We start from the raw sequence: 14,011 nt of genomic DNA, 5'->3' as shown, positions 1-14,011 counted from the left end.
GGCGAGGGAGCGGACGGCGAGAGAGAGTGCGGGGCGAGGGAGAGAGCGGGGGGGGGGGGGAGAAAAAGATATATAGCAGGTGAGAGAGAAGGCGATGCGAGAGAGGAATTTAGGAAATTACCGCAATTACCGCAAAATCCACCTAAAATTCGATAACACAAATTTAATAAAATTAAAATTTACAAAATTGAATAACACAGATTTAATAAAACTAAAATTTACAAAATTTAATAAAATATTATTTTTATATTTAATTACAAATCATTTTTTTGTTAGGATTTAGATCTCATATATTTTGGTTTATAAAATTATAATCAACTACATGTAACTGGATTAACAAGTTTAATGTAAAAATATTAATGAAATTATTTTTTGATTACTAAATTTATACAAAACAAACATTTTTTTTCATTTTAAATATGTTTTGGGGAAAATAAAACTTTTATTTGAATTTCCTTTAAGCTGCTTTACTCGCTTGTTCGATTTTGAGTTTGACCTTCACGGAAGAGTTTCCTTTTTCCCCACCGCCGCAATTTCGCCCGGCGGAGAAACCGAAAAAAAAAAAACCCTAGAAATTGGAATTGTACAACGACGACGGATTCGATCTCTCTCTCTTTCTCGTCCCTTCCCTGATTCAAAATCCGCGTTCGATCGATCGCTCGCATTTGCTGGTGAGAAATGAGTCGGCTCTCTTTCCGTCCACGTCCACTGGACATTCACAAGAAGCTTCCGATTTTGAAATCGTATAAAGACTTTGAAGACGACGACACGCCAACTAGGAACCCTCAGCTGCTGCGTTTAGCTTCTTCCGTAGAGCTTGACCATGAGGTCCGTCCAATTTCACATATAGTCTCTTCTTCTTCTAAACTCGTTTCGATCGTTTCGCCTTTGTTAGTTTAGTGTTAAAAATGTTTCCTTTTGCATTTTGGGTTTATGTTATTTCAGGTGTCTCCAGTGCCAAGTAAGAAGCTTGCTTCAGAGATACCAACGCCTCAGTTTGTTGTTGTGGACACGTATGAACGAGATTATTCTCCGACGTTTGGTCAACCTGCTTCTTATCTACGTGCAAGAGGAGGTTTGTTTTTTTTGTATAATGAAAGTGCTTTGTTTGTTTAATTGGAGACTTAAAGTCTGTGGCTTTTTCTGTTTTGTTTGCAGCTCGGTCTGAGCTTGGAGAGTTTGTGGAGTATGATCTTGACAATGAGGATGATGACTGGCTTTATGAGTTTGATAAAGATAACAAGCAGCTTTCGCCTGAAATGTAAATTAACTATCATGTTCTAGATGGATTAGTTCGCTTTATGTAGGGCGAACAACATGTAAACGTGTTGGATTGTTTGAAACAGGTTTGAGAGCATTATTTTTAAACTAGAGGTGTTGGACCACAAGACGCGGGAAAGGGCAGGAGTTATTACACCTACCCTTGGCTCTCCAGTTTCTGTGCTTTTGCAGCTTGATGGTGCTATTGAGGTATATATACCTTTGCTTTGATTGTGTGTTTCACAGTGTTTTGGATTCGCATGTCTCTTTTTAGCTTGTAACATATACGAACTTGGCATTTGAAATAACCCTTGTTATCATATTATTACAGGCGCTGCAATCACTGTCTATTAATTATGGAGTCTTCCAGGCTATCTTCAACTATTGGAAAGACAAGGTTTGGCATAGCTTGATTGTTATAACTTATCTGGAAACATACGTTGTGTTGCCATGCATAATCCTTGTGATCAGGATTACTTTTCAGATGAAAAACTAGTTAAACATCTGAAGCACGTTTGGCTTAGAAGACTAATGCATATGTTTCATTTTTTTGGTGTCAACTTAGCGCAAAAGATGGCAGAAGCCTATCTTACGGCGTTTGCAGGTTAGTACCATTATTTACGGTTAAAACAATCAAGGCCCATGCTCAAAAGGGTCTTCTTACCTTTGTTATTTTAATTGAAGTTTTGCTTCTTTGTTTGGAACAGCCTCCTCCACCGGTCAATGACACCAATCCCTACAATGTGTTTAGACCGAGGGAGAAAGCTCACAGACTCCACACAAGAAGGGTAGGCCGTTATCTTAATACTTTTATTATATTTGAATTCAATTAGAGAAAGAAGAACACTGAGAAGTAACCTTTACTTCTACTACAGATGCAGAGGAGAGAAAACAATGTGCAGTCATTTGAAAAGCTTCGACAGGTAAGGGAATCACTTGGATTATCTTTACATTTCTTGCTTGAACCATTCTGACTGAAACCTGAGCAGTTTGCCTTGATTAATGCCCTTCTAGACTGTTAATTATCTATTTTGACTCGTTTATACTTTTTTTGTTGGATTCTGAATGCAAGTCTTTCTGGAATTATATAATTGTTACAGGTTAGACGCAATCTTGACCAAGCGAAGACCATTCTGGAGGCTCTCATTAAGGTGTTCTTTATGACAGTTTTATATTTGACTTGTATGTAACTTTCATTTCATATCTTAACAAAAAGGTTACATCCTCAAATTTTACTAATTCGAAGTTACTACTCTCTAGAGAGAAGAAAAGAAGAGGGATGTCATGGATGGCGAGGTTAGCCTTCAAAGAATGCAACTCCAATACAGGGTACGTGCTCTCTTACAACTCTTTGCTAGTTAAACAATCGATGCTCCTATTCTCTTAGTCTGACCATTTGGGTTTTGATATTGCAGCATGAAACAGAGCTCTTGGAAGGTACCTTGGGTCTGCCTGGGTTTCCACCAGCTACAACATCTTACAAATTCGGCTCAAGCGACGAGGAGTTCATGGACTCAGATGACTACACTAGCACCCATGTACGCGCAAGACCTTCCCTTATCCCCAACTCTCGTTTCACAAACTCAAACCTCAATGTATCTCAACACGGAGGCATAAAACAAGAAGTTAGAAGACGACACTCGTCGCATCACAATTGGCTTCACAAACTGGTTAAAAAACCTTCTCTTACAACACCCCTCTGGTTGCTATAGTTTAATCACACTGGTTTTGCGTTTTGATCTCCTTAGGATCCAAATGAACCGGTCATGCTGTTCACAAAACCGCTGGTTCCTGAGAAACTGGCAGCTGCAGGGATCGTTCCTCCAGCACCTGATGCAACCTCCGGTGGTCAACAACCTCAAAGGCGGTTTCAGGGGAGGATAGGGCGTGGTGGAAGGATAATATTCGATAGATGGAATCCTTTGATGCAATCTCACATCAACTGTGGAAACTCTCTCTACATTGCACCAAATCACCGTTCTACCAACTTCAACTGAAACGCACAATCTTTTTTTGTAAAGAATCTTCAGTGATGAAGATGTGTAATGTAATAACTCGCAAGCACTTTGCGACTCTAGTTTAAATTGTTAATTTTTTTACTGTATTCGATTCGGTTTTAATTTATAATCCGGTTATGTCACCGGTTCAGAAAACTATTAGCTACTGTTGTCAGGGACTAAATTATAATAATATCTTAATTTCGGGACTAATTTGTAATAATGGATATAATTCGATTTAAGTTGTCTTTGTTCTGAGGATTTCGTTTTTTGTTTTGGTTCGAAATCGAATTTGGGAGATCCGTCAATGGCGTCGATGCTTGCTCGCAGGTCTCTGGATACTCTCCGTGCTCGACATCTCGTATGAATCAATCTCGTTCTCTCTCTCTCTCGTTTACTTCGATTTGTTTGGATTGCGTAGAAATGAGGATTGGATTCTCACTCTCTGTCTCTCGTTTTGTTTTCGAATTGGACTAGGGATTGTATCTCAATCGATGTAGAGTTTTAGCTGGGTGATGGATGAATCATAAGAAGGAGAGTTTATCATGATCTAGGTCTAAGCTAATCTTTATGTTTGTGTTACTGAGAGCGTTTTTTTTTGCAAGTTTTCATTTTTTTCTATGGTGTGTGTAAGTTATGGTTAGTGCTCTTATTAACTTGTCTTTGTTGGATAGGTTTTGTCAGGGCAAGCTTTGCAGGGATCTCATCTTTCTCGGCTGCAGTCCCGTGCTATTTCTTATGGCTCCAAGAAAGGTATATATATTCTCGCCTCTGTTATTTTTTTTTCAGGGTTCTCTTAGTGAATCAGATTGAAGTGTGAGTTTACCTCTTTCTATGGACCGTTGATGACTTATGTGTGTTTTCTGGTGCGTTGATGATGACTTGTGTGTTTGCTTCTTTTATATTCAGATGATGAAGAAGAGGAGCAACTTGCTAAGGAAATCTCCAAGGACTGGAATACTGGTATTCTAATATGATCTAGACGCCTTTTTTGTTTGTTTTCTTTTTTCTCATACTTATTCTCGCGGTTTTGCATTTTTTTTTGCAGTCTTTGAACGGAGCATAAACACCCTGTTTCTCACTGAAATGGTCCGTGGTTTGTCGTTGACCCTCAAGTACTTCTTTGATCCCAAAGTTACTGTGAGTGACATCTCTCCCAGTCTTTTCAAATCTTCTGAATGAAAAGAAATCTGTATGATTCTGAAGCTGTTTGTTTGTGTATGCAGATCAATTATCCATTCGAGAAGGGTCCACTGAGCCCTCGTTTCCGTGGTGAGCATGCTCTTCGACGTTATCCTACTGGGGAGGAACGCTGCATTGCCTGCAAACTCTGCGAAGCTGTGAGTCTTTAGATCTATGCTGAGGCGTAATTTAATGTTTTCTTTGTATTCATAGCTCTTGCAAGGCATCTCAGGACGATGCGTACCTTTACATTGATTTAACAAATATTGTTAACCCGTCATGCTGTGTTAAACCGGTTCTGCTTATATGGTTTATAACTCAGGATCATAGGCTGATGATGCCTATGGAGCTTATCCTAGTGGTTAGGAGAATCATTTAATTCGCTAGAACTCTGTAGAAATGCTCATATTTGCTGACAATCAATTGCTTAATGTGTGAAGATCATATGGTATCTTAGACTGCAATGGTATAACTTCAGATTGTGATTTTGAGAGGGATACTTTGTCTATTTAATCAGGTCTGTCCAGCTCAGGCAATTACAATAGAAGCAGAAGAGCGAGAAGATGGAAGCCGCAGAACCACAAGGTCACTTATCCCCTTTACTTCAAATCCACTAACCATATGCTTTCTTTTCCACCATTTCGTGTGTAGTAATGATCTAAGACCCTCTACAGGTACGACATCGACATGACAAAATGCATTTACTGTGGCTTCTGCCAAGAAGCTTGCCCCGTTGATGCAATCGTCGAAGGACCCAACTTCGAATTCGCAACCGAGACACACGAGGTCAGGCTTATCACAAATTTTCTCTAAGACATAATAAATGATTCCGTGGCATGTAACATTGAACGTTGTGTATGTTCCACTTTCACAGGAGCTTCTGTATGACAAAGAAAAGCTGCTTGAGAATGGAGATCGATGGGAGACTGAGATCGCTGAGAATCTCAAATCAGAGAGTCTCTACCGTTGATGAGAGCAGTCCTTTTTTTTACTTCATTGTTTTTTTTTTTTGTTAAAGAAATAAAAGACGAGTGCTTATGCGTTTGTTGTATAACCAGCTTTGTGGCTGTGTAATTGAATTGTTTGTAAAACCACTTTGATTCCGGTTTAACCGGTTACGCCAATTATCGCATTTCAGACATGAAATTAATATATATATTTTTTTTGGGTTACTATTTTAGAACAAATCCTCAGAAAGGAAAGTTGAAAAAAAAAAGCTCAATCCCCAAATCGAGCGAGCCCTCTACGAACTCTAAAAGCCCAGAAAAATCCCCCCGATTTGGGAAAAACTTGTCTTCATTCGCCTTTCCCATCTTCGTTTACCTACTTGATCATCCTAATCTCTCTAACCTCGTCTTTGATTCAGCTCTCTCGCACGTGCCGCAATTGCCTCTTCACCGACTTTGCTTCAATTCAATACCAACCGATTGGTATCCGCGAGTTTCTATCTGAGCTCAGCTCCTTTGTGTGAATCAATTCAAAGGTTTGGTTAGGTTGTTTGAATTTTTTAGGGTTTTTAATTTTGTTTCAATTTCGTTAATTGGTTACTTAATTGCGTTATCATTTTGTGTTAATTTTCAGCTCTATTAAGCAGAGGACGGACGAGCTAATCAGGAGATGACACTTGGGTGTTGTGTGACTTTAAGTTATGCAGTGTTTGTTACTGTTGATTAAGAGAAGAGCTAGAAGAACAAGGCGAAGAAGATTTAAAAGTTGGTAACAATGAATGTTCAGGCTCACTTGTCGTCCGGACAGGTTTCGAACCAACAGCAGAATGGGAACTCCCAAATGCAGAATCTAGTTAACGGTGGTGGTGGTGGTGGTGGTGGTGGTGGTGGTGGTCCTCCTCCTACTACTAGTAATGCTGGTTTAGGACCTTCACGTGTTGACAATGACCTCTTGAGACTAAGGCAGAGCATGCGAATCAAGATGTAAGCTTTTGATTTATATATGTTTTTTTTTTTTAAGTTGTACTTAGCTTCTTTAGGTTTTCTTAACTTAAAGATACTTTTTTTTTCTTTCTCTTGCAGTCTGTGTCGTATAATATTGCTTTCTTTCTGTTTACTATTTATGTGACATTGTTTTGTCTCTCTCTGGGTTTTGTCGCTAGTCAAATCTTGTAACCTTTTTGGCTATTTTTTTGTTTTTCTTTTCCAGTTTCAGCATCTTGCAGCAGAAACAACCATCTCCAGCTGATGAAGCATCAAAGGCAAAGTATATGGATGTTGCTAGACGCTTAGAGGAAGGGCTGTTTAAAATTGCCAACACAAAGGTAAGTTTTTTTTTGTTTTCAAAAATTCATGTCCTAAAACTTTGAAATTTCTTTCTAAAGTGGCACTTTTGATTTGAACTACAGGAAGATTACTTGAATCAGTCGACCCTTGAACCTCGTCTGACGAGTCTAATCAAGGGTAGACAGTTGAACAACTACAACCAACGGCAAGCTAATTCTTCTTCTTCCGTTGGAACAATGATACCCACTCCAGGGTTACAACATAGTGGTGGGAATCCAAATATGATGATGACGTCCTCTGTTGATACTGGAATGGCTGGAAGTAATAACATCGCAACTACTGCTATGAACACTGGAAGCCTGCTTAATTCTGGTGGCATGCTTGGAGGTTCTCTCACGACGAATTGTTTAAGATATCTAGAAATTTGTTTCTGCTCCTGAACATTTTTACTTCTTGTGTTTGCAGGTAACATGTCTAATGGCTACCAGCATTCATCGAGTAATTTTGGTCTTGGCTCTGGAGGGAACATGACATCAATGAGCTCACAAAGGAATACCGGCCAGATGATGATGCCTACCCCTGGATTTGTCAACAACAATACTAATAACAATAACAACAATGGCCAATCTTACTTGAGTGTTGAAGCTTCCAATAATAGTGGCGGATTTTCCTCTGCGCCTATGATGGCACCTCAGCAGCAGCAGCAACAGAGGCAGAGTGTTGGTGGTCAAAATAGTCGTCTGTTGCATAACCTTGGAAGTCAAATGGGTGTTGGCCTTAGACCTGGCATGCAACAAATAATGTCTAATGTGTCTAACAACTCCACAAATGGTGGTGTTGGGATGAATGCAAAAGGTGTAGATCCAGGAACCAGAAATTCACAGCAGGTTTATGATAACCTTCAGCGTCCAGGAATGCAGGGTAAAGTTTTTGTTGCCTCCCTCTTTTTTTCTTCTGCTTGTCTAATTTCATATGCATTGTCAGCTCATCAGAATATTCAATTTATATTATTTTCTCCCTCAGGTGAAGGATATGGTACAAATAATTCTGACCCTTTCGGATCTGGAAACTTGTATGGTGCTGTAACATCTGTTGGAACGATGACAAATACTCAGAATTCCAGTACAACAAGTTTTCAGTCTGTGCCTAGAACTAACTCTTCTCTGGTAAGGACTGATTGAAATTCACTTTAAATTGCAACAAGTGAAACATCATTCATTTTATGAGAATACGGATTGTTTGTAATTCATCTCTGTTCATTTTTGGCAGTCACATCAACAGCAGCAGTTTCAGCAACAGCCCAATCGACTTCAGCAACAACCTAATCAATTTCACCAACAGCAACAGTTTCTTCGTCAACGGCAGTTGAAGCAGCAGAGCCAGCAGCAACAGAGATTCATAAGTCATGATGCTTTTGGGCAAAATCATGTGGCCTCTGACATGGGTACACACGTTAAACATGAACCTGGAATCGAGAACCCTAGCGAGTCTAACCACTCCCAGACTCCCGAGCAATTCCAGCTTTCTCAGTTTCAGAATCAATACCAGAACAATGCAGATGACCGTCATGCAGGTTCTCAGATTCTCCCTGTCACAAGTCAGAGTGATATGTGTACATCGGCTCCCCAAAATAGCCAACAGATACAGCAGATGTTGCACCCGCAGAGTATGGCTTCAGACTCTATTAACAGTTTTAGTAACCTTTCTGTTGGAGTGAAATCAGAATCTGGTCTGCAAGGTCACTGGCAATCTCAGTCACAGGAACATACTCAAATGTCTAATAGTATGTCGAACCAACTGCACATTCAGAATGATTTTCGTCAAAGAATGTCAGGAACCGACGAAGCTCAGCCCAATAATATGTCTGGAGGGTCTATAGTTCAAAGTCATATATCCACTACATCAGAATCTCCTAATCCTCAAAACCCTGTAGATACCTCTTGTAGATATGGAAATGGAAACCAAGATCCGAGATTCAGAAATCAACAGAAATGGCTCCTGTTTCTACGCCATGCTCGCAACTGCAAAGCGCCTGAAGGCAAGTGTCCTGACCGGAATTGCGTTACGGTACAGAAGCTCTGGAAGCACATGGACAGTTGTGATGCACCTCAATGTTCATACCCGCGTTGCCGACCCACGAAGACATTGATTAATCACCATCGAAGTTGTAAGGAGTCTAACTGTCCTGTCTGTATTCCTGTGAAGGCCTTCTTACAGCAACAGGCAAATGCACGACTAGCTCGATTAAGAACTGAAAGTGGTGCAGCAAGGCCAGTGAATGAAGCTGGAATATCCAATGATGCAGTACAGACCTCTACTGGTGCAACATCTTGTGCTCCGCCTGTTACTGATATTTCAAAGCATTTGCAACCTTCGTTAAAACGATTGAAGGTGGAACAGTCTTCTCAACCCGTGGACATTGAGACGGAAAGCTGTAAGAGCTCAGTTGTTTCCATAACAGAAGCACAATCGTCTCAGTACGCTGAAAGAATGGATCATAGGCAGAGTGATGTACGTGCACCTTCTAGATATTCTGAAGTGAAAGCTGAGGTTTCTGAAGCTTCTGTCCAGGCACGGCCAGGTTTCAAAGATACGAAAATTGGAATTGCTGAAAATATTCCCAAGCAAAGGCCTGTCATTGAAGCAGTTAAACAAGATTTGTCTGATGCCTCACCTCGGCAAGAGAAATGCAAAATTGAGAAAGAAGCTGAGCCACCTAAGAAAGAAATTATGGCAGAGTCCGTTAAACCTCTACCAAAATCTGGAAAAGCAGAGATAAAGGGTGTTTCGTTAACTGAGTTGTTCACTCCTGAGCAAGTAAGAGAACATATCCGGGGTCTTCGTCAGTGGGTTGGCCAGGTTTGTGATTTTTGGTAGCTTATGATGTTTACACAAGAGCTTGATTGATGAGTAGTTTCCCTTCTTATATGTACTAAACATTAATCTGGTTTCTTTTATGTGATTGCAGAGTAAAGCCAAAGCTGAAAAGAATCAGGCGATGGAGCATTCAATGAGTGAGAACTCCTGCCAACTGTGTGCAGTGGAGAAGCTTACCTTTGAGCCACCGCCTATTTATTGTACCCCTTGTGGTGCCCGCATCAAGAGAAATGCAATGTATTACACTGTAGGAGCTGGTGACACTCGTCATTACTTTTGTATTCCGTGTTATAATGAGTCCCGTGGGGACACTATAGTAGCTGAAGGGACACCTATACCTAAGGCAAGACTCGAGAAAAAGAAAAATGATGAAGAGACTGAAGAATGGGTAAACGACTATCAACTCTGTAGATATGTTGTGTGCTCACTTGTTTTTGTATTGCATTCTATAATCTGCTTCTTTCGATGATATTTGCAGTGGGTCCAATGTGATAAATGTGAAGCTTGGCAGCATCAGATTTGTGCTTTATTTAATGGGCGAAGGAATGACGGAGGGCAAGCTGAGTATACCTGCCCTTATTGCTATATAGCAGAAGTGGAACAAAGTAAGAGGAAACCTTTACCTCAGAGTGCTGTTCTTGGAGCTAAAGACCTACCGAGAACAATTCTCAGTGACCATATAGAGCAGCGGTTGTTTAAGAAGCTCAAGCAGGAAAGAACAGAGAGAGCCAGGGCTCAAGGAAAAAGCTTTGATGAGGTAATCTACTGGTGGAGTTTGTTAAGGTTTTATGTCTTTCTTGTGTTGTTTGCATTTGCGAGCTCATTTTTTCTATTTGTCATACTCTTATTACTGATTGGAAACAATAGATTGAAGCTGACATTGTTTTTTCTTTGACTTGATACTGGCAGGTTCCTACTGCCGAGTCCCTTGTGATTAGAGTTGTTTCATCTGTTGACAAGAAGCTGGAAGTCAAACCCCGATTTCTTGATATTTTTCGGGAAGACAGTTACCCAACAGAGTTTGCATACAAGTCAAAGGTAAGAATGATCAAAGCTCATTGTGAATCTATGCATTTCTTTCTTGAAGTATCCTTCACCCATTCTCACACACCATTTTATTTTGCCAGGTGGTTCTGTTGTTCCAAAAGATTGAAGGTGTAGAAGTATGCTTATTTGGGATGTACGTCCAAGAATTTGGTTCTGAATGCGCATTTCCTAATCAACGCCGAGTTTATCTCTCTTATTTGGATTCTGTAAAGTACTTTAGACCCGAGGTTAGATCTTATAACGGAGAGGCTCTGCGCACTTTCGTTTACCACGAAATTCTGGTAAGTCCTGGTCTTCTCAAAACCTTGGTTATTAGCCAATATCGGACTTTTTTCTTTCTTTCTAAACTGTATGGAGGATTAAGGGTGTGATTTGATCCTGTGTTTAGATCGGTTACCTAGAATACTGCAAGCTGCGTGGTTTCACGAGCTGCTACATATGGGCTTGTCCGCCGCTCAAGGGCGAGGACTATATCTTATATTGTCATCCAGAAATTCAGAAGACGCCAAAATCTGATAAACTACGAGAGTGGTCAGTTTTTGAGAATAAAACTTCATAAGTTTTTGTATGAAATAGTGGTTTACATAATCCAAATTCTCATGTTGTTCATTTCAGGTACTTAGCAATGTTGAAGAAAGCTTCAAAGGAGGGCATTGTGGCGGAAACTATTAATCTATATGATCATTTCTTTATGCAAACTGGTGAATGTAGAGCTAAGGTTACTGCAGCTAGGCTCCCATATTTCGATGGTGACTACTGGCCAGGTGCAGCAGAGGATCTTATATTCCAGATGAGTCAAGAAGAAGATGGCAGAAAGGGCAATAAGAAAGGAATGCTCAAGCAAAAAATCACAAAAAGGGCTCTAAAGGCTTCTGGGCAGACTGATCTGTCTGGGAATGCATCCAAGGATCTGCTGCTAATGCATAAAGTGATCCTTACTTTCTATCCATTTTACTCCTTTTTTTTCTTCTTTTCCTTTTGTTCTTGTTAGTTAATATTCATTCTTGTTTCCAGCTTGGTGAGACCATTCATCCAATGAAGGAGGACTTTATCATGGTCCACCTGCAACCTTCTTGCACACATTGCTGTATGCTGATGGTATCTGGAAATCGTTGGCGCTGTAGTCAGTGCAAACACTTTCAGATTTGTGACAAGTAAGAGCTCTTCCTTTCTCCCTTCTTCTGGTTGTATTGCACACTAAGAATAAATATTACTGACTGACCAAATGTTATTCTCTCTCCCTTTCAGGTGTTATGAGGCTGAAGAGCGGCGTGAAGACAGGGAAAGGCATCCTGTTAATTTTAAGGATAAGCATGCGTTATATCCTGTGAGTTGCATTTCGCTTGTTGAGGATAGTGTCCTTCACCTTTTGTCTGCGATCAGTTTTATGAATGTTCGGTGGTGTTGATTTTGCAGGTTGAGATTACTGATATTCCCGCAGATACAAGGGACAAGGATGAGATACTCGAAAGCGAGTTCTTCGATACTAGGCAAGCGTTTCTGAGTCTTTGTCAAGGGAACCACTACCAGTACGACACATTGAGGCGGGCAAAACATTCGTCGATGATGGTCCTTTATCATCTGCATAATCCAACTGCTCCAGCCTTTGTCACGACCTGCAATGCGTGTCACCTCGACATTGAAACTGGTCAAGGCTGGCGCTGTGAAGTGTGTCCAGACTACGATGTGTGTGATTCATGTTACCGTAGAGATGGCGGAGTTAATCATCCTCACAAGCTGACCAATCATCCGTCTCTAGCTGATCAAAATGCTCAGAACAAAGAAGCGAGGCAATTGCGTGTCTTGCAGCTTAGGAAAATGCTTGATCTTCTGGTACATGCATCACAATGCCGTTCTGCGCAGTGTCAATATCCAAATTGCCGGAAAGTGAAGGGACTGTTCCGACATGGTATACAGTGCAAAGTGCGTGCTTCGGGAGGTTGTGTTCTATGCAAGAAAATGTGGTATCTTCTGCAACTCCACGCTCGGGCCTGCAAGGAATCTCAATGCCATGTACCTCGTTGCAGGTAAACGAATCAACCTTTCATTTAGACAGCAAACACTTTGGTTCCATTTAATCTTGTGTTGATGATCGTTGTGATTGTGAACCTCTATCTCTCTTTTCATTCAGTGACCTGAAGGAGCATCTGAGAAGATTACAGCAGCAATCAGATTCACGGCGAAGAGCAGCTGTGATGGAAATGATGAGACAAAGAGCTGCAGAAGTCGCCGGGGGATCAAGTTAATCAAAACTTGTACATTTGGAAAAGATCAAATCGAAGTTCCTTTTCCTAAAGGTAACAACCTATGTTGCCATTTTCACCGAGCTCCAACAAGTTGATCATTATCCTTTTGAAGAAGAAGAAGACCAGACAGTTAGAGACTAATGGGGGAATGTAGCTTAGGTTCGTGTTTAACATGCACTCAGAGTGTGACTTGACTTTCAGAAGGAGAAGAGGAGGAAAGTCGTCTGTTCTTCAGAGATGAGTCTTCAGTTTGAAGGTCAGTAAATTTGATATGGTTTGTTTGGTTGGGTGATCGTCTGATAGTGTATACATACATACACACACACACTTTCCTCTCATGTTATTTTTTAGGTATTTTGTTTGTATTTTTGTAAATTTGCCATTTCTGATTTGGGAATGGCAATAGTGTCACATATACAGTTACTTTAACGTGTTGCTTGCAAGCAAAGTAAGATAGTGAGATCTTCTATTCCACTTTTTCTTCTTCTTATGTTTTGATGAAATTGTATTCACACTTGTAATCATAATAATTTAGTTTATCTGGATTAGATTCTGCTTTTTGAATCTTCACATACTATGTATTTATCATTGTATTTTTCTTATTTTTATGGTAAAAAATACTAAATCTTCTCAGATGAAATTTGGTTAGTTTGAAAAAAAGAAGAAGTAAAATTGATTAAGTTATTAGTTTAAGAAAACAATTAAAGAGTTAAAAAATGTAAATGTATTGAATAAATGTTGGTGTCAATAATCAAAGGGACAATTGAGGTCAACCCGTATTTGTTTAATTGTTGGTGTATATGTTTAAATCGTAAAACCAGATGTAATTTTTATCGTTGCAAAAACTATAAATCTACAAATATGTCTAATGGTTTATATTCATGAAAGATAGCATCTTAGTTTTTAAGAAATCCAAGACTTGAAAATGTTTTAATTTATAACCAGTAACACTTTTATGTTTTAATTTAAGTCTGTTCTACTGTATATAAATGTATACCTATGTAATTATATAAAACTATATAACTGTATACCTATGTAATTATGTAAAACTATAAAGTATAGGAAAATTGCATACAATATTCATCAAAGAAACTATAATTCGGTAACTAACCAACCAAAAATTCTTCTCCATCATTTCTAAAATATATACTATATTATCATTTCTATT

At 39.6% G+C, this 14,011-nt stretch overlaps 3 protein-coding genes across 4 annotated transcripts; all 3 read left to right on the top strand.

The window, feature by feature from the left end:
* The first annotated feature begins 478 nt into the window (after positions 1-478).
* LOC106378248 lies at positions 479-3,470 on the top strand. The gene is made up of 12 exons (XM_013818408.3): positions 479-828; positions 946-1,075; positions 1,159-1,261; positions 1,347-1,470; positions 1,592-1,657; positions 1,826-1,864; positions 1,968-2,048; positions 2,136-2,183; positions 2,361-2,411; positions 2,521-2,589; positions 2,676-2,930; positions 3,009-3,470. The coding sequence occupies exons 1-12, from the start codon at positions 679-681 to the stop codon at positions 3,255-3,257; spliced, it is 1,365 nt and encodes a 454-aa protein (XP_013673862.3). The 5' UTR covers positions 479-678; the 3' UTR covers positions 3,258-3,470.
* On the top strand, positions 3,437-5,611 carry LOC106381550 (NADH dehydrogenase [ubiquinone] iron-sulfur protein 8-A, mitochondrial). The gene is made up of 8 exons (XM_013821462.3): positions 3,437-3,618; positions 3,932-4,010; positions 4,167-4,220; positions 4,306-4,397; positions 4,484-4,597; positions 4,957-5,024; positions 5,114-5,225; positions 5,314-5,611. Exons 1-8 carry the CDS (start codon positions 3,565-3,567, stop codon positions 5,407-5,409), a joined length of 669 nt encoding a protein of 222 aa, XP_013676916.1. The 5' UTR covers positions 3,437-3,564; the 3' UTR covers positions 5,410-5,611.
* A 42-nt stretch (positions 5,612-5,653) lies between these two features.
* On the top strand, positions 5,654-13,413 carry LOC106381549 (histone acetyltransferase HAC1). 2 transcript variants are annotated; one of them, XM_048761596.1, is made up of 17 exons: positions 5,655-5,922; positions 6,021-6,370; positions 6,597-6,711; positions 6,796-7,060; positions 7,139-7,594; positions 7,697-7,839; positions 7,943-9,532; positions 9,642-9,938; positions 10,029-10,307; positions 10,460-10,588; positions 10,678-10,878; positions 10,986-11,128; positions 11,213-11,525; positions 11,612-11,751; positions 11,846-11,924; positions 12,014-12,624; positions 12,729-13,413. In XM_048761596.1, the coding sequence occupies exons 2-17, from the start codon at positions 6,162-6,164 to the stop codon at positions 12,841-12,843; spliced, it is 5,085 nt and encodes a 1,694-aa protein (XP_048617553.1). In that variant the 5' UTR covers positions 5,655-5,922; positions 6,021-6,161; the 3' UTR covers positions 12,844-13,413. The 2 variants fall into 2 exon arrangements, with proteins under 2 accessions (XP_013676914.2, XP_048617553.1); XM_013821460.3 differs by having other exon boundaries at positions 5,654-5,922; positions 7,139-7,839.
* The last annotated feature ends 598 nt before the right edge of the window (positions 13,414-14,011 follow it).

Source organism: Brassica napus, chromosome C6, assembly GCF_020379485.1.
Source record: "Brassica napus cultivar Da-Ae chromosome C6, Da-Ae, whole genome shotgun sequence".
NCBI classification, from domain to species: domain Eukaryota; kingdom Viridiplantae; phylum Streptophyta; class Magnoliopsida; order Brassicales; family Brassicaceae; genus Brassica; species Brassica napus.
This window is presented reverse-complemented; position numbering and strand designations above follow the sequence as displayed.